Here is a 24,584-nt window from a genome sequence, read left to right as displayed (position 1 = left end):
TAGACACAGGGTGAAGCCAAAGAAGAATGTTCGACTCGGATGTATGTAATGTTAGTTCTTTTTTTTTGTGCACCCCGGCAACTCTTTCACTGGCTGGCGGTGTTTTACTCATAAATTACACGAAATGTTTCCAGGGACTTAAGCTCATTTCCTACCCTTGTTTGGTGTACCTTTACGTAGCATAGCCACAGTGGGGTGAAACTTTAGCGCCCAGGTTTACAGGATACTACAGGCAAATCATCAAAACTCAATCGAATTATCCCTTTTATTAGGAGCGTGAGTTTCATAACGACAGTATCATACGGCCGAACGGGGACTGATCCTTTTTGGGTCGCAAAAAAAGGTGCGTGAAAAGCAGTGTACGGTGTATGAATATGTAATTAAATCTTCCCATCGCGTTTGGAGCCGCAAGATGCAGATGAGGTAAATTACCCTTTGGTGGGGAAGATATAGGCACACGCGGAGAGTAAGTAAAGCACCATTTAGCGATGCATATGTTGCCAGAAATTTATTCGCTAAATTTACGGGTACCATTTGCTCAACGGTGACAACGGTGTTGGGAGAAGAAGTTATTACAGAACTTCGTGAAGTTATGTTGGCAGAATGTTTGGTATTGGACGCTACCACTACAATTCGGTTGAGGGAGTTTTAATGTAATTTTTAACTAAAAACAAGGACTGCATAAATATTACTTAAATCTGTTCAGAATTTCATCCCCAAAATTCATTAAATCTCGTCGAACCTATTAGGCTTCTAATACTTCTATCACCCATAATGACCAAATGAACTTCCAGTACAGCGAGCGCCAAAAGTCCATTACGGCACATTTTGATGGACCCCCGCGTCTAATGGCTGTGCTTACGGACACGATTAGCTGCCGAGCGTGTGAGAAAGTGACTAGTAAATCTTAAAACTAACCATATTGACAACGGTTACAAGGACCTCCAGATATATGTGCTGTGCGCCGTGTATATTACAGGGGGCTTGTCATATTAATACGCGTACATCCAGTCCGTGCGGGTACGTGGCTAAGTGCCTGGGACTGAATATCCCATCTGTTACGATGTTATGGTTACGGTGCGCTCGTTCGTCGGCCGGACGAAAGTTTCGCGCGCCTAACCTAAAACAACATCCGCGCCAAGTTTACGGGGCCAAGTTAGTGCCGACAAGTGCGTACCGTACCGTGTAGCTGATCACACAAAAATGATGCGTCCTCGGGTTCGTCCTGGGTGCCGTTTGCAAATGGCTTGCAACGGCCGGCGGGTTGGCAAGAGTAAAAGTGTACTGACGCTGCTCGGGTCGGGCGTCAGTTTATGTGCTGGCTGTGTTTATGCGCCCCAATTGGGCCCCACCGTTGTGTGTTACGGAGGGAGTTATTTGTCCAACGCCGTAACATCGCACCAATTAAGAAGGGGCTCGTGATGAACTTCGGTACATGGGTATCCGCCGCCGCCCAGTGTCGGTGTCGTCACCGTTTCGGGCAGTCACAAATGACAGGACATTCGCGCATAGTTTCGCCGACCGTCTGCTTCGCGAACTCCTGACGAGCTAGTGTGAGCTTAGGGCGGTGTCAACCTCAAGCGCACGACCCTGTAACGGCCGGCTGTTGGAGGAAAATTTATATGCAAACTAACCAAGTAGTAAATCGGTGACGTATGTTAAGTAGTGTTTAGGCGTTAGAGTTATTTTTCGCGTATATATTCCTTAATATCCATAAAATCGCATGGTAATTAGCAAGAAAAAACAAATAAAAATCAGCAAAAAAACACATCACCGCCATTGGTCCCGTTCGGTGAAAAACTGTACCGCCAAACATCGCACCAAACCAGCAACGTTTAACTGAATCACATACAAAACGATGTCGAAGGTACACCAATTACCGATACGCTTCTCCGGTGTACCTTATTTGTTTGGTTTGTCTTTAGATTACACATGACATTAATTGGTACTATATTCCTGAGCCGTTGAGAAGCACTTGTTCGTACGGTGCGCGGAAGCCTCTTGCGAAGCAGGAAGCGAAAACTAAGCGAATCCTCAATTGTTAAAACAAAGATGGAACGAAAGAACCGAAGCCGAGAAACTGGCCAACATATATATATAAAAGAGAGTGTTGGTATCTCGCTTGGTGTGTGTGTGTTCATGTGTTTGGTTTTTATGTTGCCTGCATTTTGTTTCTATAAATCTATCAAGTCAAGTAGCTATTTTCACAAATTACGTTAGGATTTCTGTAATTAACTTTGCATTTTATCGCTGTGCAATGAGTGTGTATGTGTGTGTGTGTGTGTGGCTGTAGATGTGAAGGACTTTTCTGGTTCATTTGACTGTTCGCCCGACATCTGCCCATTTGCCCAGTTCACCAGTTACCAATCACGACCGGGTCACTAATCGCGGCCCGGTGTACGTTAATGTTGGCGGTGTGCAATAATGGGCGCGAAAGATGCGCTTCTGGGGATGGTACCACGGTCACCACCGTTTGGCTTTTGGCTCATTGCTTTACGCCGGTGGACACATTCGACTTTTTTTGTTGTTGTTGCTGTCTTGTTTCTGTGTAGTATCGTTCCGTGCACAATGCGACACGGATTAGCCCCGGTGAGTCTTTATGCTTCTTGGTCACAGGCACCTGGCAACATCGACGAACTAGGGGGCTGGGATTGGGAAAACAGTGGAGCTAACATCCAACCATTCACAATGAATCTTTTACCGATTTGTTCTTACCGTTCCACCGACCTGTTCAGCAGACCGTTACATCGGAGACCGGTCGGACGTGGTCGTGGAAAATCCTCACACGGTTAAGTGATCTTGATGTCCGATTCATGAATTAGTTCCCCCACATTTCTATTTTGCTAGCTTCCATTGGTGTGCCGCAATGCTCAAAAAGGGCTCATTTGCTATACTTGTGCTTTGCCCAGGGCAGCATTTCGAGGAAAGGATAATTGCTGAATTATCTCGTTGACATTCAGGAAGAATGCCCAGAAGAAAGCACCCGCTCCGGTACGGTCAACGGATGAATCTTTGCATCTTTGTGCCATGGCTTCTTTCACCTGCAGCACGTCCGAAGCTCGGTCCGGGGTTTGTGACCGCATGATGCTGTTAGCTTTTAAGAAGCATCGTAACCAGACGACAGCAGTATCACTCAAGGTGAAGTTTAGCTCACAAAATGGTGAAATGCCGCTGAGTACAGGAGTTAAATCTGTGACATGTCATGCGTCTTGTGTGTGGTTTGCTGACCCTTTTGAAGCAAATCCCACCGATGAACACCGATGCAAATGGATGTTTGCTATAAAACACTCCGGCCCGAAACGGACGGCTTATCTAAACGCTCGTAAAGTACTGTGCAAGGATATAAAAATATTTAATTATTTACACCAAAAGTGTAGACGTTCGTGTGATGTTTCCACATGGAAGGTACAGCCGTGTGTGAGTGGACTAGGGAGCCATCCACACATTTTGTAAGAATTTACATGACCCATAGTCATCCTCAGACGGCGAGCTCAGAATGTCCGGCCAAATTTGTGACACCAGTTGTGTGTTTTGTTCGGTGACTGAATGCCCATCCCCGCCATACGTAGCCGTTATCTGCAGCCAATGTTGACGGAGGTTGGTTGCTGGTTGATGGTCCCGGTTGCTGCCTGTCAGCATGTCCTTGTTCCTGTGCCTTGCTCGAGTTCCACGGCCATCGTCATCGTCAACTGCTCACCCGGGCGTTGGTCACATAAAGTTATCAGTTTTATCGTCATTACACTGCCATTCTTTCTCCCCGTACATAATTACTCCGAAGGCGCCGCCATCACGCTCGCCTATGTAAACATTTGTCAAACGGAACGTGTGCCGAGGAACGAACGAGCCGAGGGTGAGTAAACTCCACCGTGTGGTGGTCCGGGGTTTCTTCGTGTGTATGTGTAGTGTCTGTGCGCCTTCAGTCACGGAAGGTGGTGTCATTTTCGCATCCCATCTGAGGCTTAATTGCACCCTATTTCGGCTGAGACATCTCCGGCCGGCTATTCATCCTTTCCGCAGGCATCATTTTCAGGACAAAATATGCATTCACAAGGGTGATATCATATTTCTCCGAATAATATCACACCCCCCCCCCCAAAAAAGGGGTATCATTTTATTGCTTGGCTGGATGGGAGGACGATTGGCTCGGTGGAGACGCTTCCTAGGTGGGTTTGGAGAGTTCCGTTGTAAGAGATGATACATATTTACATATATATATATTTACATTTTTGTACCAAATTTAACTTCAATTCGTGTTACGCTACCAACAACAACGGTCCTAATTGATGGTGAATTAAATTCATAAATGCTTAGCAGCATCGATAGAGCTGGAATTGTTTGGCGTTCTACCGGAAGAGCGATTTCTATAAATTCACCTATCTCAAGACAACGACGACTAGCGGAACAAATTAGCAATCCGGGTGCTAGATTCGCCACCCATTTTCCGCCTCACTTATGCACTATCTCTCTTTCACACACACACACACAGTGAAAAAACACTACGTTTCGACCGTGGCCATTCCGCTTCTATCCGATCATTTAACGAATGCGGTATGAAAATCGCGCAGAAAGAAACTGCTAAATATTTAACTATTTCGATATTTCCCAGCGGGTCATAAATTAGATCAAAATGCGTCCGGTTCGGTCGGCTGATGGCGGTCCGGGAAGGGATGGGACATAATCGGGGCAGGTACGGAGCACAACAATTACAACGAAAAACTATACTCACCGATTGGCGAACGATTTGCCGCAGCTAGTACAGATAGCCCTACGGGATGGTCCTGCTGCCTCGGTGGCCCCACCCGGGTTTCCTTCACTCTCGTCCACCCCCGTGCTGTTACGCTTCCGCCGGTGTTGTTGGTGAATGTTATCAATGTGATTTTTGAGATTGGCCTTGCGCGTGAATGCCATCGGACAGTGGGCACACGGAAACAGACGCTCGTCGGTGTGCTGGCGCAGATGGCAGCGCAGGGACGCCTTGGAGAATGCTTTGCCGCACAGCGGGCAGGTGATTTTGGGACACCGGCCCTTCACCGGCGTGGACGACCCCGATGGGGATGGCTTTGCTTTGTCATCCAACTTTGATGAGTGCAAAATTTCGTGAAACAGAAATTCGGCTTGCGATGAGGTTCTGAGGGAGGAGGTTGCCGTTGTTACAGATATAAAAAAGGACGGCAATCGAGGCGGGCGGTGGGACAAGGGAAAAAATAAATGAAATGAGAAAATTTTAATGAAGGTTGCAAAAGCGTCATTTACTCGTCCCATCCGAACCACCACCAGCAGCAGCAGAGGCATCATGTTTTTCGAACGGTGGTTCTGTCTCTCTAGCCCCATTGAATTGTTCGACCGACTTGGTCAGTGACGTGCGTGTGAATGTTTTAAGTTTCCTCGATCCTGCCCACCGGTATGTACACACAAATAAACACACAGGGTCACACTGGCGCTGGCACCGAGGGGTACTGGAATGGAAATGTTCGCACACTAAAACGCACCAGCGATCAAAGATGGGGGGCTGGTGAATGAGTGGGATCGCTTCGGAACGGGGACAGGATGGAAAATGGAAAATTAGCAAGGACAGCAACAAATAATCAAACAGGTAAACACACTCCGGATACTCATCCGGCTCATTTGGCTCACACCGAAAAGGACAATCACCGGGGCGGTTCGGATATCCGCCCTGCCGAGGGAAAAGGACCGACAGCTAAAAAGGAAAAGAACGCCGTGCAGAGCCACTAAGCCACGTTTGGGAAGTGGCGGACAGAGGACTTCCTCTGCGAAAGTTGCGTGCAGCTTTCCAAATACATTTTCAACTTTTTGCGAATTTTCCTCCCCGATCTTGTGCCAGTCAACCGGCCCATGAGTCTACCGATGATCCAGGCCGAACTGACTGTGGTGGTGGTTCGGGATGGGTTCGAATTTTCCGGCAGGTTTTTCACACCAATCTCACAGCTCACTCCGCTGCGTGTGAGCAAGCGAGCGAACCGTAACAAATACCTGAATGGGCATATTTTACACTGCCAGCAAACGACCGAACCGTCCTCGCCGATGGTGCCAACAATTTCATCAACGTAAACAGTATTATTTTCGGACGCATTATTAGCCATGGCGAAAAAGATTTCTGCTGACGCTTGCGGGCTCCGTGCGGCAACAATATTATCGCAATCCGAATTTGATACCACTGTCGATTTTGGCGCGTCCGGCCGATGGCGGTGGTGGGATTCGGTCATGCCAGACCCGGACGAAAGTGCCGAAGTGAACGATTCCAATTTAATCCGGTAGGTCGGTGTGGTCGATGGCATCGAGGGCGTACACGGTTGAGCACGGGTGGCGGGTGAATAATTTTCCATCATATCAACTGTTTGTACAGCGGTCGCCAGATCTGACGTGATTTGATGAGATTTTTGTTTTGTTCCACCGTGGAGAGGCATGCAAAGAAACGGAGACAGATGGGGCAGGTGTTAGTGGTGTGATTTGCTCAGTGACAGTAGTAACTGATCAATGGTGAGGATGTTTGGATGAATATTGGAGGGATGATCAACAAGGTCCTCTGAAGAGTGCTTTTCGTCTAAATTTTATTTTTGACATCATTTATACTATAGTACAACTAAAAACATGCATAAAATTCTTCGTAAAACTATAAATTTGAGATGCGCTAAAATCAGAGTAACTTCAAGAGGATGTTTATATTTCTCCCATATTCAGTATCAATATTCAGCATTCGATTCATACTTCTTACATTGATCCAAAATTATTCTTGTGTTTAGTTGAATTTTTAGGTGATGATGACTTTCCTCGTACAATATTTAGTTTTGTGTAATTTTAATGAAAACAATCCTCCGTGCCCAAAATCCGCACAGCTTTGCAATCACAACTGATGACCCACAGCTCGTTGCATCGTGTAGCAAACTTTTGACAGTACAATTATTTAGCTGCCCATCATTGCTCTTTACTAGCGGCCAGATGCAACGGATTAGTCATCCAAAAGCAAGTGTGTATTCAAAACGGAAACGGGTTAGCCCGTCAGGACACAGCGACCGAGCCCAGATTTAGCAGGGAAAAGTTGTTCTTTTCTCCGTTCTTTCGTACAAAATCCCGTGATAAAGCTGATTTCCATTTCGGCTTGAAAGCGTATCCGAAGGGCACCGGGTAAAATAAAAACGGGTGAAATATGTACCAACCAACCTTTTCGGGGCTCATCAGCTGCTGCTGGTCCCGGCTGCATGGTCCCGTTCGCATCATCCGTGGACGATTCGGGTTCGGCATCCGATTCCCGGTCCGTCGACGTCTCCAGGAACGGTGCCACCGTGGAAGAATACAGATGTGTCTCCTTGCCTAGTTTACGATCATTCATATTTACTTTAATTGAATCATTTGAGATAATTGAATTTGTGCCCGAAAGATGCGGCCGGCTTGCTGATGATGGTGAAGTTTCCGCCTGTGGGACTATTGCCGGGAGTGCACCAGTGAGCTGATGTGTCGCCGTCGTCGTCCTCGGTGTCGACGTGGATGCGGACGGTGCCGGGATCGTGAGCACTTCCGCCGTTGAGTATGGCACGAAGAGCGCTGAGGACGCTGACGGTGTCTCCGGCACAGTGGAGGAATTGAAAAATGTACAATTTTTGTCACGTACGTGTCTGCCGAGTTCTTGTGCTAGGACGAAACATTCGCCACATTGAGGACAGCTGGAAGAACAGGAAAAATTAATAGATGACTGAATGCTGTGGAATCAGAATCGGGGAAGGTGGTGAGAAAAAATCGTGCTCTGAGTGGTTTGGACTGAGAGGTAAGGCAATGAGCCGAGAAATTGGTCATTCCATAGAAGCATTTGAGATATTAGTGGGAAGTGAATTATTAGGGAGCTGTTTTTTTTAGTAAATTTTTACAATAATATCAAAATAGTTGAACGTTTGGGATTGTTAATATGATTCTATTCACAAGCAAAACCCCATTGTATTGATTAACTTTAAGTTCCTCACCTGTACTTCACTTCCGGGTGTAGGTTCGCAATATGTTGCTTTAGCTCCAGTACATCCGGTAAATTTTCCTTACAAATCGAGCACGTCTTGCGAGCCAGGCTCGACTTTCGATTTTTTCTTGCCGACATAATTTTGTGCCTGGAGGTGCGACGATGCTGCACGGACTCGTGCGCCGTTTCGAACGAGCATTCGCAAATTGAGCAGTAATAGTTTGCCAACCTGTGTAATTTTTGACCATGCTGCAGCAATCGCATCCTGTTCGGGAAGGTGGCACTACACAGCTCGCAGGTGAAGGTGTTCTGCACCTTCGCTCGCACCGCTTCGATCGTTTCCTCGCTAACCGCCGTACAGTGCCGCTGATGGTGCCGGAGTTCGGCATTGTATCGAAACTCCTGCTCGCAGGAATGGCACCGGATGCGTGTGATCTTGCGAATGATGATCGGTACTGAGCGATTGATGACGGCGATCACTTCCCGGTGGCTAGCGCCGAGCAGGTGTTCGGTCATTTGAAAGTTTCCCTCGCACTCAAACTTGCAGAAACTGCACCAAAACTTGCCGCTCGATGCAACGCGCGTCTCGTGTTCCGGCGAGCGCCAGTGATCCATAAAGTAGACCTCATTATTCGCGTAAAACTTGCACGGTTGACACTGGAACGGGGACTGCAGTACGATGCGGTGCATGTTTTTCAGCACAACGTCAAAGCACTGCTCCGGGTGATTTAACATCCGGCGGTAATGGTAACGGGATATCAAGTGCTTCCCGAGCAGATGCGTCGGAAGACGCGTCTGACAGACGACGCACTTGGTGTAGTAGCACTTGCGTTTGCGTTTCGCCTTCACCGGCGATTCCGTTAATTGACTCGTGGTGGTCACTTCCTCGGCCGCTTGTTCAACGGTGTTGGTGCGCTCGGTGCACGGCTGGTCTCGTAACTGCTTCGATAGTTCATTAGCGTAGAGCGGCGGCTTGATGGCACGTTCCAGCTCAAATTCCTCCTGGGCCCGTTTAAGGTGCAGATTTGATTTAAGATGTCGCTCGTACACAAACCTGGAGGCCAACCGACGGTTGCAAATACTGCACCAGTAATTGTCCTCGTAGCTTTTCACCGGCTCGTGGCTTGGTTTGTACTCGAGGTGCGTAATCTTGGACCCGGGGACCCACTTACCCTTGGTGTGGCCGGGTGGTGGCGAGAAGCTCTTCATGCTATCGTCCTCCTCCTCGTGCTCGATGGACTTGTCCAGCGGTGACTCCGGTGGCCAGTGGCGCCAGTGAGACGTACTGCGCAGAACGTTCGGTGAAGGACGATTTTCCGGTTTCCACTTGCCACCGGTATGGGTGCGCGGCGGTGCATTATAGTCGTCTTCGTCCTCGCTGTCGTCGTCCGACGGGTCTGGAGATTCCTGATGGAATATCGGATACAGTTCCACCTTTTTGTGGCCACTGATATCGCTGACAGCTTTCATAAGCTTATCGGACTCGTTCGGTGTCGCCAGCCAGTCGTCCGGTAGCTGATGGTGTTGCTGTTGTTGCTGTTGCTGCTGCTGTTGCTGATCTGATTCGAGCGGCGTGATGAGGGAGGTGGTAAATTTGCGGGTCTTCGGTCTAGACTGCAACAGCGCTATCTTTGTTGCAGGACTGCAGCCACCACCGATCACCCCGGTACTGCCGGCACTGACACCCGGTTGGGTGGTGGTTGTCTTCTGCTTGCTGCTGCTCTGAAGCTCAAGCGACGAAAAGAACAGATCGGCTCCCAGCTCGTACTCGTAATTCACCTCGTTCTTGTAGTCAGCTGCCTTCGAACCATCGGACCGGTGATGCTCGGGGTCAGTATGCTGATGATGGTGATGATGATGATGATGATGATGATGAGGTTCCAGTTCGTAGTTATGATAGTCATAGCCCGGCACTTTCTTATGGTGCTCCGGTTCCTTGATTGTTTCGGTAAAGTCGAACGTCCCATAGGGCGCCGGTTCCGCCGTTGATGCCGTTTCGACGCGCAGTGCTACGGTCGCCTGATCGACATTGCCAATCGCTCCGGCACTGGGTTCACCGGTGCCACCTGAAGATTTGGACGGCTGTGTGCAATTTACCTTACGGTGCTTGATGTAATTTTCAATTCCCTCCACGGTACTGCCACACTTAATGCAGAGATGAGTGTCATCCAGCTCGGTGTCCTCTTCGTTGAGCATTCTACCGCAGTGTGCCTTAGTGGGGATGCGTTCGCGATGCAACAACAGGGGCGGGTATGAGCGTGCGTGTGCGAAGTTTGCGGTCGCGCCTTTAACACGGCACCGTTACGATCCACGACCTGCGAAAACAGGAAGTAAATCAAACTTTAGACATAAGCGAACATTTAAGAAGCGGCCCTAAGCGCCAGAAGGCTTCGCATGGAGCCAACCCGTGCACGGTGACAGTCGAACGATGACGACGACGATGACGACGACGACGACCATCGGACCAACCCGGGGTCGAGCCGAGGTACCTTGAGAGTTGCATTATAGGTGGGTCGTACGCCGTTTGGCTCGCTTTGCATAGCAAACGGGCAAAGGGAGGTTCATTATGGCGAAGAAAGGTACGGTGTGCATCCGTGGTTGGAACGGTTTATAGAACAAGTCTCTCGTGAGGGTCGGAAAGCCCGGGTGAATCATTCTGCTTCGAAGCTAATGTATGAGTGGTGTTGGTGTGCATGTGTGTAGCTCCCGAGAAGGTGATAAAGAACTTTCTGATAAATATATCATGTGAAAACATTTATTGTCTCCCATCGTCTCACCGACTGCACGTCGGCTGTTCCCTGCCATCCCTGAATGTTTTCTTGGGGGAAACATTGGCCCGGTCCGTGCTACAAAATGCCTCACACAGTTTGCTGAACAACGTCACTGCATTTGGACAAGTTCGGTTCGTTGTTTTACAGAGATAAAATATCAGTCTCTGTCCGGGTTGAGAAAACATGACGATGACGGTAGAAGATGATAGGATAGAAGTTGAATCGATGGAAACCGAGTGGTTCCCCGAGTGCTACGTTTATGCAAGCGATAGACACGCTGGTGGTAGCTCGCTGTAGCGGAGCGCTCCAGGACGAGAAGAATTAAGGGGCCTGAGGAACTGCCCTTACCGGAATACTTATGGGGAAAACGAATCCATTACCCGGCGGCTGAGCTGGCCGGAATCGAAAATTTAGACACGGAAGACAAGGAACGTTCCTCCGGAGGCTCCAACATTCCAGCACTTACTGTAGCACTAATGCGGCATGCGGTGCACCGGAGGGGCCTGGTTGTGGCAGAACAACAAAAGGACTAACACATTAAAGGATGGGAAGGCCACATACGGGACTGGTAGCTAGGGGCGCGATGGGCAGGAACTGACAAAGAAGCCACTGGTTACACGCTAAAACACTGTTCACTCAGCGGTAGGAAACGCTCACGTGAGGCGTGTGACCACTACTGGATGGGACAGTACCGTACAAGCGATATCTTTTAACATACTGCCATATCGGTTCCGGAGGGAGTGCGAGAGTGAGGGCCTCCGTAACATTCCTCGGGTTGTCCATGTACGGTGCAAAGAGCAACCACCTTCGGACTGACCACCTGCCGCACCCGGTCGGAGCGGCTACCGGTCGGAGGAAGCTTTGCTGAATGTTATGATCCCTGAGGAGGATGATTATACTGCCATCTAGAGCTTGTTACGGTCATAAAACTGAAATCCTTATTTTGATGAATGGGCAAAGTTGTTGTCTAATTGTTGGAATAAATTCTGTTTGATATATCACATGGTTATTACACAAATTTATGTACACATAGACATGGCCGGCAGGAGCTATAGGCAAAACTTACTATCTCACACCATGTGTGAGACAGTAGTGTGCACAATTTTAGCATCCGTTTTACATGTTTACAACGACTAGAGCAGGACTCAATGATAACTTCATTATTGTTTATAAAATCGGAAATTCTAGGTTGTGCTAAATCTTCAAACCAAATTGCACTAGAAGAAATTTTAGACTTGTGATAATCCAACAACTTTATCAGCCAGAACATTTTCTCCTCGAGTTAGCTACTGTTATCAAACAGGCTGTATTGAAACATCGGTAGTAACTCTTTTCGGGGGAGCCAGTAAACCAGACCGTGCCACTTTTGCACACGCTTCCATTTCGTTCGGCGCTGTCTTTGTGTAAGGTCGCATCAGTCGTAGCGAGCCGGTGTGGAGAGGCCGGCGACGAGACAGAAGCTAGAGCGGGTGAGCGAGAAATGGCCATCCCTCATCAGTGAACGACATCATGTATGGAAGTTTTCTTCCACGGGGGCGCTACATTCGGACCGGCGAAGTCTCTTAGGTCCAGCACGCCAGAGTTTTATGCGTTAGAACAGCCTGAGCGTGTAACTTTCCAGGAAACCGTTTCGGGTTTTGCCGGAGAACAGGCAAGCGTCCATGAAAGATACACTCCTGCAGCAACATTAATAAATATATCTAATTACGCCAGCAAGGTTGCCGTGCCGTGTGCTGGTTGCGGTAGCGGCACACTCGATCAAACAACTATTCGGACAGTCCATTTCGCCGGTAATGAACGAACATCGGTGCGATCGGCATATCGGTTGGCCGGGGATGATGTCTCTCTCTCACTCGTTCGGCTGCCGGTAAGGGTGGGAATGTAATTTTGCCAAAGAGGTACTATCCATTACATTGCTTTAGCAACATATCAAAAATTACAAATGATGCAAAAACATGTCCCCGTACGAGTGCCGAATGCCGGTTTTATGAGTGAAAATTCATCATGCAAATAGTAACTGCCGGGAACATGGTCGCAAAATGGAAGCACACTACACGAGCGTGATAATTTGGCCGTATGTTGCACGACTGGGTTACCCGAGAATGGGTAAAAGATTGCAAAAGATCATAAATTTCATAAGCTGTTAATAACTCATGATTAAGTCCGAGCGGCGGAAGTACTGATGCAGCTCTCTACACACACGGATCTAGCTGTGCTTTTTGAAGCAAAAGTTAGCGCCAAAACGATCGTGCATAATGTTTTACAATTGTGGTTACAGTAATGCGCCGTCTGAGCTGTTGTTAACACAGGGAAAGCGGGCAAAGGGCAAGTGGAAGAAAAATGACTCCTCTTAATGTTCTAAGAGATTGGAACCATTTCGATAAGCAAGCACTTTGTATGGATAAGCGAATAGAGCGAATATCTCAAGTAAACGTTTGGTAACTGAATAATAAAAACTTTGAATTATTATTTGTCAGTTAAGCATGTTGGATCTGTAATGTATGTGGTAGTAATTAGTAGTAAAAATTACTTAAACTAAACTATAAAAATAACATAGTTACTTATGGAGTAAAATGGCTTAAAAAGTAATAGTGAAGTATATCAATTGGAAATATATAATATGGGTTTTTATTCTAATTGAATGCTCTGGCGGTATTGCTTGGAAATATATACAATGGATTGCAGAGTACTACATGCACAATTTGCAAAAAGGAATGGCAGTAATTCAAACAACTATTTCAACAATTAACCGATGTTCTTCTTTTGAAAATTTCTTAAACATATTTACACAAAATGTAAAATAGCTTCGGTAAACCATTCTATAGACAACAATCAATTACTTTAGCGTTGAAAATTGGAATAAAAATAATTAATACAAAAAATCGAGCTATTCCAAATCTATTCATTTCCAATACTTTTGTGCCTCGTTAGCTCATCGAATTAACGAATTGACGTGGAACGTTCTGCTAGACACACGGGTATCCCGTACAGGATGCGGGATCTGATTTGCAGGATATTGAAAACAATAAAATTGTCCCTGAGGTCTCTTAAATTTGGTCCCTGGGACTCTTTCCGGCCCGACTGGGTAGCTAAAACTTTGGGCAACATGCGCTCTGGCGAATCATGCAGGACGATTCTTTGCCATTTTCCGCAAATAGTGTCCAGCTTGAGTTGACAATCTTGTGTGGGTCGTGTGGCGTTTGGATGTAGGGTTGTACGATGATGTGGAAGTGCGGAGAGTGCAAGGCGTTCCGTATACGAGTTTGGAATGGCAGCATAGAGAACTGATATCGTTGTTGGACTAACTTACTTTGACGATACTGGACCTAGCGTCAAAGGATCCATGGACACGAAGTTTCCATGCGTCGAACCAGTAGGAATATTTTTATCCGAACACGCTACTTACAACCAAGGAATTGTCCCGATAACCACGAATCCCGTTGGCAGTATGGTGAATCTGGTCGATGCCAGGACCTAGCTGCCGGATGGATCTCATTGACCCAGGGGACGAGGTCGTCAGCTTACCGAGATAGAAAGCGTTGTGTGTTTTTTGATGATTGAGAACGAGGGCACAAGTTATTTAAAATCATTTTAAAAACAGAAAGGAATCAGTTTCGGAGCTAGTTTGCAGGTGGTTCAACAGGGATAAAATGAGCTGTGATGTAACACTATCCAATTCTAATCATGCTACGAATGTTGTTGAGTATTTTACTCTTCAGCTGTAAAGATATGCACAAAACCTTCACAAATTAAGTCAAAAGTAAGATTAGCCCATCAGAATGATTTGCAAACAAAAATAATAGAAAACCTTTTAGCTGTCAGCCTACAGCCGACTCTATGGACGGCCGAGGCTCCAATAAATACAGGATATAACAATTGCTATTTAAAGTACTCTCATAACTCGCTCTGATTTAATGTTTCGCGCTTCAAATTCCTGCGGTTATTAGCCACAAACACCGCAAGCCGTAACGTGCACACGTAATGCCCGTTGCGCGTCGGAATGCGCGATCCCGTGTCGTACGGCAAACGGCGAGTGAACTCTAGCGCCGAAAATGATTACGCTCGTACCCAAAAATTACTGACCGAAGCCATCGTGTAGAGCGGCGGCCTCCGTACCGGAAAGTTCAAGCGATTTTCTCCAACAGTTCTGTTCACACACGGTGTAGAATATGTGCCAACGGCGCACGGTTCCCAAGTCGCAAGGATGCTCACCGCCATACCTGCCCGGTGGTACGGCTCAAGGCCGGAAGGACATGTATGTTTTGTCGTCGTATTAGCGTGTTTAGCTGAAGATAAATGCTTCCTCCTGCTCGTTGCGGAATGGTCTCGTGAGCTTTTGAACTGATGCGAGCGTGGTCAAAAGGGAGGTATAGACGATTCACGGTGGCCCCCGTCCATGATGAGACGGTGTGGCAAATGCATATTGCTCTAACGCCGACTACAGCCGTCTACACACACGAGCTGAGATTGACTTCGGCCTGACCAAGGTTCTTCTCGCCATTTCGCCATGGATGGCAGTGGACAACCGGTCGCGTACGTAGAGTTCGGCCCACGTGGTTAGTTCGGAAGATATTTGCGTACACACTAGCGAGCTGATTGTTTATGCGTCCGGATACACTTGGTGCATTATTTGTGGTATGGGGTTGTGCCCGAAACGGTACGCGAAGCACGTGAACAAGTGTTAAGTAGAACATTACTGAAAGGATGTACGGGCATTTAAGCAACAAGATGCGTCGGACAAAATATGAACTACAGGCTACCGTTTAACACATTTTGATGAGGGAACTATAGGCCATTCGGATTCAGTATAATGCTGCAAAAAATCTAATAAATAAGGATAAAAAATAAGGAAATTAATGCTATTTACAAAACTGTATTTCAAACTCAAATAAAATTTACAAAACTGTAGTTTTTTTCTTAACTAATAGCATACTATAGAATGGAAATATTTTTAAAAAAATTCTTCAAAAAAATTTTCTTAAATTTTGTTTAGAAATTCATCCTGAAAATACCACAATTTAAATTGTGTCCTGTTCAGTGTGAAATCCACCATACATGTTTTGGCCGTTGCAAAAGCGCATAGTGCGTGCATCGTCCTTAACATCGCCGGTAAGCAACGTCAAATCTCTGGAGAAGTGGATACTCTTCATCGTTTCTAAACGTACGGCGGTTCTTCAACATAGTCAACCCTCGAACAGTTCGCAATGTAGCTTTCCCTGCCGTTCGTCCGTTCGTTCTGGTATGAGCCAACCAATTTACGCCATTTAACGGCAGATTTAAATCAAAACACCGGAGAACTGCCTATTTCCTGAGCTGCTCTGTTTGCATCCTCGCCTTGTTTGGTGCAGATTTGATGTTTCGCCTGCGAGATACGGAACAGTCGGGTGTTACTACTCGTCGTAGAATGCGTCGGCTGCAGAGAGATACCTGTGTAGCGAGCGGGCAGCATTTTCGGGCCTTCTGACCGAATTTTGTGTACGAATGGGCGGACGATACTCCGGTACTGACAAATTGACGATATAATATCGAGAGTAATGAATAATTTTAGCTCCCGTGGGATTCATCAATCGTTGCCAACTGTTTCCATGAGCAAAATATGAAGAAGCGGTCTCGGTTTTCCTTCATTGGGAGGAAAATGATTTAGAATATTTATGTATAGTATTATAATTGTTATCATTGTTGGTTTGCTTCAAAATTGATTTCACAAAATTATGCCGAATTTCTGAAGCAATAAAAAAAAACGAACACAAACAAACAATCAAAAAAAAAAAAAGAAGTTTGAACTACAGCTTGAATAGTTTGTTGAACTTATGCTAATAGATGATGACGTGCAATAGCATCATTCAAGCTCTGATTCTACACAAAAAACAAGCTAACACTCTCTTGCGAGTGAATATTGCTAGCTGGATACGTTTGTAACGTCCAAACTCGCCGTGCTCAACTTTAGCATGGCAGCCTTCCATCAGCGCAAACTTTCAATCAAACCAAACCGTCGGAACGATCCATTTTGGCTTGCGTGAAAATTCAACATCACTTTTCCAAGGATCCTGTTACGCTACTTTTTTACTGTTCTTCAACTAATGGAGTTTGTTACACCGTAAAAGAAACAAAAAACCAAAAAAGAGAAAAAACACCAACAAAAAACTCAAAGTCACAAATTTGAAAAACCCGTAAGCAAAAAAGGGAAAATTTTTAAGAAAATTCATTTCTTTCGTTCAAAATCCGACTGCCTGTGTGTGCGTTTTCAAAAGTTTTGCCAACAGTTTTGCTCCGCGCTTCCATCCATTTCATCCATGCCTGCTTGTCAGTGTTTGGCATCTTATCAAATGTCCTTTCGCGCTGCCAGGTTCGGTCGCCTCACACAAGCAGTACATAAGCGTCAGTGTATCGCAGTCCTCATCGTCCTCCTCGGCATCACGGTTGCCTTGTATCGATGCTGTCGCATTCCTCGGTACCGGCGGTACCCGGAACTATCTCTGTAGTTGTATCTCGCTCCGATTCACTTTCGGTGTGTCTGTGAGCGCTTCCTTGCGTTTAATTTCAGTCGAACAGAAAGCGTGGGGTGCGCCGGAAGCCCTGCGGCACGTCAAAAAAGGCGTCCGTGCCAGCCTTCACAGTGACACGTTTATGTCTAATCGATGTCAGGATGCGCTCCGTCGACTTGACGGCGAACGTCATTACGCACCTTTACGGCAGAATCGGTCCCTTTCGCTCTGTTGCGCCGCCCGGGTGGCGGATCTTTCGCTCGCTGTTCTGCTCTTTTTTTCCCGTCCGCAAACTCTTCTCTTCGTGCTTCAAATTTCTCCACGTGGCCACGCTCTCGGTGCTGGTGCACAGGAAACGTACATACCTTTTCCAGCTCGGCTGTCTTCGATTCTGTCCGTTGCTCGTCAAAACGATGGCATGCGCCGGGCAGGAGCAACAAAAGCCTCGCTATCGCTCCGGCTGCTATCAGTCCATCGGGTTCGGCATACCGTAGGACACAAGCGCGCCAGGACATACAGACACACACACACACAGAGCACACTACAACGCTAGCTCGTCCCGTATACAAACACCAGCCCATATCAATCGCACTCTTTCTAGCGTTGCCCTTCGAAATATGTTTCCATGTTTTTTTTTTGGGGGGGTTTGTTCACTTCTATTTACTATTTCATTCTAGTCTCAGAGGATGTGAGACCGGCACGAAACGAAATACGTTTGCGATTTCCATGCTTTCGTTTGTTTGATTTTTCTGTGGCTGTGTTCCATGCCCAGCGCTGGATTTGTGTAAATGATTCTTCTCGGGGGAATTTCTCATCGGCCGTATTTTCCGGAGACGGGCCGGAAAACTGCTACACATTCAAAAGAGGTAATTTATTTTACGAATTTTTGCCCATCATACTGCAAAACAATGTAAATTTACCATTTTAAATTAGCTGACAGTAACAGGGATTAGCTGCACGATTTAAAGGGCAATTGCAAACATGGAAAGATGTGAAATTGATTTTACTCTTACCAGACCTGTCCGATTTTCCCATTAGAAAACGATGATTCATTATTCCCTTCTCTAGGACACTCGAACCCTTGGTAGGAACTTTACAACACCCAAACAAACACCACGAATTCAAACCTTGTCAGGCGAAATAAATAAGAAATGATGCTCATTAGATTTCTGTTATCACACGGCAGCGTACATCAGTGTGCCGCCACCGCCATTGCCATCTAGCCGCCTTTTTATGACGCTATTCACCGTATGTCATATTTTTAATGGCCCGTGTTACTTTCCATCTTGCCATAACTTCGGGTTGAATGTTTCTGTTTCTCTTCTTATTACACTATCTTAAATTTTCCAACCACAGCCTCACAGCGTCCATGTTCTCGTCATTGCTAGTCGTCCCTTCATTGCCGTCCCTTCTTCGCTTCTCTATCTTCCTCCCCCCTCCCAAAATGAAACACACATAAAACGCATAATTCACCAAGGAACGCAAGGAACAAAAAAAAAACTCCCCGTTCCGATAGCGTTGCCTTTTTGATGCGTGCGTGGCGATGTAACGTTGGATTTTCGCATAGAGGCTGGGCATCGTGTTTCGAGGTTGATTCTCGGATTGATCAAGTACGGTTCGTTTTTGACGGGGTCGTAACAGGTCCGTCGAGTTAGGCCGGAGCTCACCGGACGGGCACGGGGTGAGTAATGTGAAAAACTTTCCACGGTGCGAGATTATGAAGGGATGAAGGGATAGTCTACGCCTGTCAGGACGTACGCCGGGGTTCATTCGGAAGATTTATGAGGTTGAAGATGGTGGGTAGTGCTTCGGATACCCACCACAAGATGCCGCTAGGTGCTACGGTTTGAAAACGATCGAAGCATCCATCGTCGCAGTGAATGGTAGAGCTATTTTTGTAGGCTTTTTCTGTCATCCTTTTCAAATTAAATTGTATGACATTAATCTTACTTGAGTCTAATTTAATTTTAAGAATTAAAAAAATCTATTAGGCGAACTGAATAATAATTGTAATATAGACAATCACGCATAGAATGAGACGAGAAATACTACAGCTATTAAAAAAAAAATTTATATGATTTTATACCGGTGTTAAATTATATTTTATTTTTTCACGTGTCCTTATGATACACCAAATATATTGGACGATTATCGCCTCTCTCAAACATTCATCTAGATGTAATGCATATGGCGTCACAACAATCGCGTCATTTAGAACTATGTTTGCCATATGACGCCTGACGAATGCACGTGCTGCACGAGTAGCGTGTGTGTGAGTGTGCGATGATAAACACGACGGTAAACAACGTACATTGTGTTGATTGGATGTAACACCAATGGTCGTTTCGTCTCCCATAGTACCACCGTTGAAGGTTAGCTGCAAAGATGTCACCATCCCTTGGCGATGGGTATTGGTACATCATCGTACATAAACACAGAGGAAACACTTGCAGAAGACATTTTGTGCGACAATGAAGAAAAATTACATTTGTCCACAGCCACAAGAGCCTTGATAAATATTGGACCAACTTCTGCGCGTTGATTACAACCGGGAATAGGATGGATTCGGGCGCGAGAAATTACCGACATTTGCTTGATTGAAAACGAAGTTTTCCCCACGGTCGAACCGAGGTTCATTTCTGAGCTCCGCTCATCAATCGACAGAGGTGCAAAAGGCAAGCGACGGACCAACAACTCGCTCAATGGACAAACGGTTCCGAATACGGTTGCTTATCGCGTCCGGACATCCAATTGCCGGCTTGATGTGGGTTTGGCAGACACCAATATTTATGAGTCCCAAGCAAATGATGATGAACCGAATGGTGCGGCCGAATCTCTGGCGCATCGACACGATCGGCACACTTTATCCGTAATGAGAAAAAATGTGTGCTTGGGTAGAATTGCAAAAGGAGACATTCGAATATTGAGCCTAGGACGGATGGTTTGGGACGTGGGAGCCAAGTTCGTTAAAATGTTCTTCCTAGCAGAGCAGCCATCAAATCAGGACAAACCAAAATTAGGCTCGAAAACAGTCCCCGACATCAAGTTTCGTTAGCTCTCCCGCACCGTTGTACTATAAATCGGCAAATAGCTAACACTCAGTCACGTTGGAAATTTTGTCTTCCTTTTTTGCTTTTTATCGATTTTCCAACGCACCAAGCAGAAGCGTAGAAAGAAGCGCCGTAACAAAAAAAATGATACGAAAACCTCGTTTCGATCGCCGAGCGAAACGATAGAATTGAGTTCCATTTTATTTTGATGGAAAAGCTGATCAAAAATATTGTGTAACGCGTAGGCTTTCGGGCGAAACAGTGCCGGGCTTTTCCTGGGGCATGCTCAATGTCTTTGCCGACACGATTTTGCCATTTCGCGGCGCTCGCTGTGTCTATCTTCGTTTCATCTATTTCCATAATCGTAACCGTATATTTCTTGTCGATGTCGATTCGCTTCTGATTTCATCGACGCTCGAGCACCCCCGAAAGGAATGCGTTGCGGTGGAGCAAAACGCCGTCCCGAGCCATCGTTTGCTGGGAAACAAATTGGAAGATTCCATATCTGCTGCCAATCAAGGCGTGAAAATATAGACAGGAGCTCGTCACCAGTGTACGTGGCCAAAACCGTGGCACGAAAAAAGCACTACCGAAAGATTGAACCCCGAAGGCCGAATGTGTTGAATAATGTGTGTTGGGGGGGGGGGGGGGGGGGGGGGGGGGGGGGGGGGGCAGAATGTAGGTGGAATGATTTGATTCACCTCTCGGTAACGAAAGGTGAGACTGAGCTGAGCTAGAAAAGTTATCAGGAATCAGAATTATCTTATTATGAATAAGAAAGGTAAAGCACTTTGAAGTTTGATTGAAAAACATTGATTTGCGATTATTGTCAGTGGAAAAGCATGTTAAATATTCAATAAGAATATTCGTTGTTCTCCAGTGCTCTAAAGGATTTATTTTCCATTGCTGCTGGCAATGGCTTCAATGAAACTGAAACACTCATTCACTACACTTGCAAACAACTTTTCAAACACACGTCGAACTTCGCAATTGCTAAACTGTGTGAATGAGTCTCCGGCGTAAGGAAGGAGCTGCGATACAAGCAGCACATTTATGCTCCAATATCGTCGCCGGAGAAGAAATGAGATGCTAGTAAATATAAACAATAACTTAAGATAACCCTCATAAGTCTTGTACGTGTTATTGCCGCTTAGATGCTGCAAAACAAAGCGTTCGTCGAGGCATCCGATCACGATCGAGTTATGTTACGACTATGACTGTCCATATGCACGAATGTACGTCTCTTTCTCTCTCGCTCTCTCTCGTGTCCCATGTGTGAGGATGTGTATGTGCGCACATACAGTGATGGTAACCTCCTGCTACTACAACTGCTCAGCTGCATTGCCGGCACCGGATGATGGTGCCGTGGTCGATTGGATGGGTCGAAATATTCCACTGGTTTGAAATGTGACGGGACAGAAAAACAGGACGACCTTTTGTTTGAGCACGAAGCGGAGGAATGCGCTGGGGAAAGGAAATGAAAGGATTGGACTAGGACGAGAGAAGACAGCAAAAAAACGAAATGAAGAACAGAGCCGACATGATGGAGAAAACGTTTTTCCTTCAATGTCGAATATGGCACCGGCGAGATAGGACCCACCGAGACAGAGTGATGGCAAATGGATGGAAAATGTGTGCCATATAGGTGGAGGGATGGCGAGGAGGATGGTTCAACGGGAGTAGTATCCTTCCCTTCATATTTATGTTACGACTATGTTATCTACGATAACGAGTTCCGTTTGATTGGATGCCGTTACAGTACGATGGGTTCACATTGCAGGAAGCACAGCAACCGGAATCGGGTTGATACGGGTTGCGCCCGATGAAGATTTCAGACACCGTGAGTGTTTTTGAATAAGTTGTGCGTGTGTGTGTGTGTGTGTTTGTGTGTGGGCACATTTGCTATGGCGTTCTATGAGGAATGGAGCCTGCTCTGGGTCCCAAAAGTGTCCCGGATGTTTCCGGGAAAAACTATAACGGGGCCACAAAATATGGAGAAAATAAATTTTCTCCAAAAACCCGACCCCGGGTGCTGGACCATCTAGACATCCTAGGGAAACGGGCACAACCATTCAAATCATTTTTGGCAGGAACGTTTTTAAGCCTGAACTCACACTATTTTGATATGAAACGGTTGTTCTTCTCGATCTAGAACTTAAAACTGCTTGAAGTAAAATTTAGAAGCAATGAACTCTGTCTCGTAGCACAGACTAAATATCACAGCGAAATAAATGTTGCGTATGTGATATTGACAAAGAAAGTTGTAGCTTTACTACATTCAAGTATTAAAGCGAATTTCTTCAAGCAGCAAAGGTCCTTCAAACAGTCCGTTAGTTTTCATAGAATTATATTACAGAAAGATGCAAAAGTTAATGTTGCATAAACTTTGAAAATTTCTGCCGAGGAACAACTGCAGGAACAATGCATTCATCGCGAGCTTCTTTTCATGATGGCCATTGCACAGGCATACCTATCGCTAGCCGTCGGTTTTAAAATTTATGTCACCACCATTTAGACTCTCGGCGCATCTTTCTCCTTAATTACTCTCACACGGACGTTCAATCTTCCGTTGCGGAGGCGAACCGAATCAAAAAAAAAAAAAGTTTTCACCGTGCTGCGGCATAAATCGATCACCGCAAAGAGCGGCTCCACACGCAGGACGACGGAGCACTACGAAGAACAAATCGGATCGAACGGTTTGCCGACTTTGCTTAGCCCAACCATTATCAATGCCATTTCAACTGTGCAGTGCCAGCTCGTACTCTCCCGATGGACTGAAGAATTTTATTTTTCACCGTACCTCGTCCAATCCGGCCACCAAAATGCCCTAAAGATGCTGTGCGTCTTGAAGTGAAGAAGGAAAACCTGTACCTACCTACACCCATACACTTTCTGTGGCGTGTTCGGGTCCCCTCCGAACGAACACATTTGAAACACATTTCGCATCAAACCGCACGGCGGCCAAGCGGCACGGCGTGGCACATAATTTACTGATGTGTCTAATAACAAAAGCGTTCAGTGAACTGTGATGCAATTCCGGCTGCTACTGCTCCGGAAAGTGAGCTTTTCCGCGAGTTTGAAAGACACAGCGTCTCAAACGATTCGGTCGGTGCGGAAGTGGGCGCACAGTGGGAGCACTGGCCATCGGTGGTCTGACAGATGCACACGGGTAGAAGAAGAAAAAAAAAAGAAAGTGCTGGACCGACTTTTGCGCGGTGATAAAATGCGAGAAGAGAAACTGGAATGGTATTGACGTAGCGAAAACCATTTCGGGCCCCCTTGCTGAAGTCGCACCAGGACGACTCAGCAGTCGAATGGTCTCTCACCAAGACGAAGGCCACCAGGAAGATGCCCATGAATGATGTCGATGTGAACGGGACGGATGGCAGCCCGGTGCAGGGGCGGTGTGCCGAGGTGTGCCGGGGGGAACATTTTCTGACAGATTTATTACATTCGGCCTGTCTCGGAGTTTGAATTATGTCTGAAAATAGACGAAATGTACTATTTACCCCTCAAAGTGTCGGGTCGGTTTCTTCGCCGTTGCTTAAAGTCCGCTTGAGGAACCTTACTGCTTACTGTCGTCACTCTCGCTGTCCTTCCGCTTTCCGTCTAACTTATTCTTTCCGACTGACACGTACTTTTTGGGCAGTGTTTCGAATTCGGATTTCCTCGTCTCGTCTCAATCTTGCCCAGCCTTGAGCCAGTGGCAGTGGATCGATTTTTGTCCGGTTAGGGTAGGTACTTTGGAAATGATAATGTTCCCGTTGGTGCTGCCAGCTTGAAGGTTTTTGTGTGCGTCCTTTTTCTTGGGATTTGCTCATCTGACTATTTGAAGAGGACTTTTTGAGGGTTTTTTTTCGGAAAGTGAGTTAATCCACTTCACAAGATGATAGCAATATTAAGCTACTGCTAGTGTACATAGATCAGTTTATAATTTACAACTGAGAAAGCCAAAAATTTTTAGGTGAGAAAGCTACAGTATGTTACCTTTTAAAAACTGTGCATAAGTTTCCAGACAACCTTTCAGCAACATTCTTCAGCAAAAAAAAAAACTAATTGGATGCACACATAAAAAATACGTGAAAGGATAAAGTCTTTCTGCACGCACCACCGTGTTGTTGTGTGTATGTCTAGCTTAATGGGAGTTTTTCTTTTCACTACACTTTTCCGACACTCCGCTGATCACCATTTTCATCGTCAGCGGAGGTAAAACATTTCATCCAATGAATGTGTGTGTGTGTGTGTGTGTATACGCGTTTGTGTACGAACCTGAGATGCTCTTTTTGTCACCCGTTCCACCAAACTCATCCCAATT

The 24,584-nt window shown here is 46.2% G+C and overlaps 1 protein-coding gene across 2 annotated transcripts in view; it reads right to left on the bottom strand.

Moving 5' to 3' along the window:
- Positions 1–24,584, bottom strand: part of LOC118512431 (zinc finger protein Xfin) — a 57,386-nt gene that overhangs the window by 19,649 nt on the left and 13,153 nt on the right. For both annotated transcript variants that reach the window (XM_036056890.1, XM_036056889.1), the window contains exons 2-5: positions 7,974–10,278; positions 7,180–7,679; positions 5,992–6,376; positions 4,727–5,128 (exon numbers count right to left, since the gene is read on the bottom strand). In XM_036056890.1, coding sequence (XP_035912783.1) covers positions 4,727–5,128; positions 5,992–6,376; positions 7,180–7,679; positions 7,974–10,159 — 3,473 coding nt within the window. In that variant the 5' untranslated portion in view covers positions 10,160–10,278. The remainder of the gene's footprint in view (positions 1–4,726; positions 5,129–5,991; positions 6,377–7,179; positions 7,680–7,973; positions 10,279–24,584) is intronic.

Source organism: Anopheles stephensi, chromosome 3, assembly GCF_013141755.1.
Source record: "Anopheles stephensi strain Indian chromosome 3, UCI_ANSTEP_V1.0, whole genome shotgun sequence".
In the NCBI taxonomy this organism is placed as follows: Eukaryota; Metazoa; Arthropoda; class Insecta; order Diptera; family Culicidae; genus Anopheles; species Anopheles stephensi.
The sequence above is the reverse complement of the archived record's forward strand: the minus strand, read 5'-3'. Positions and strand labels throughout refer to the sequence as shown.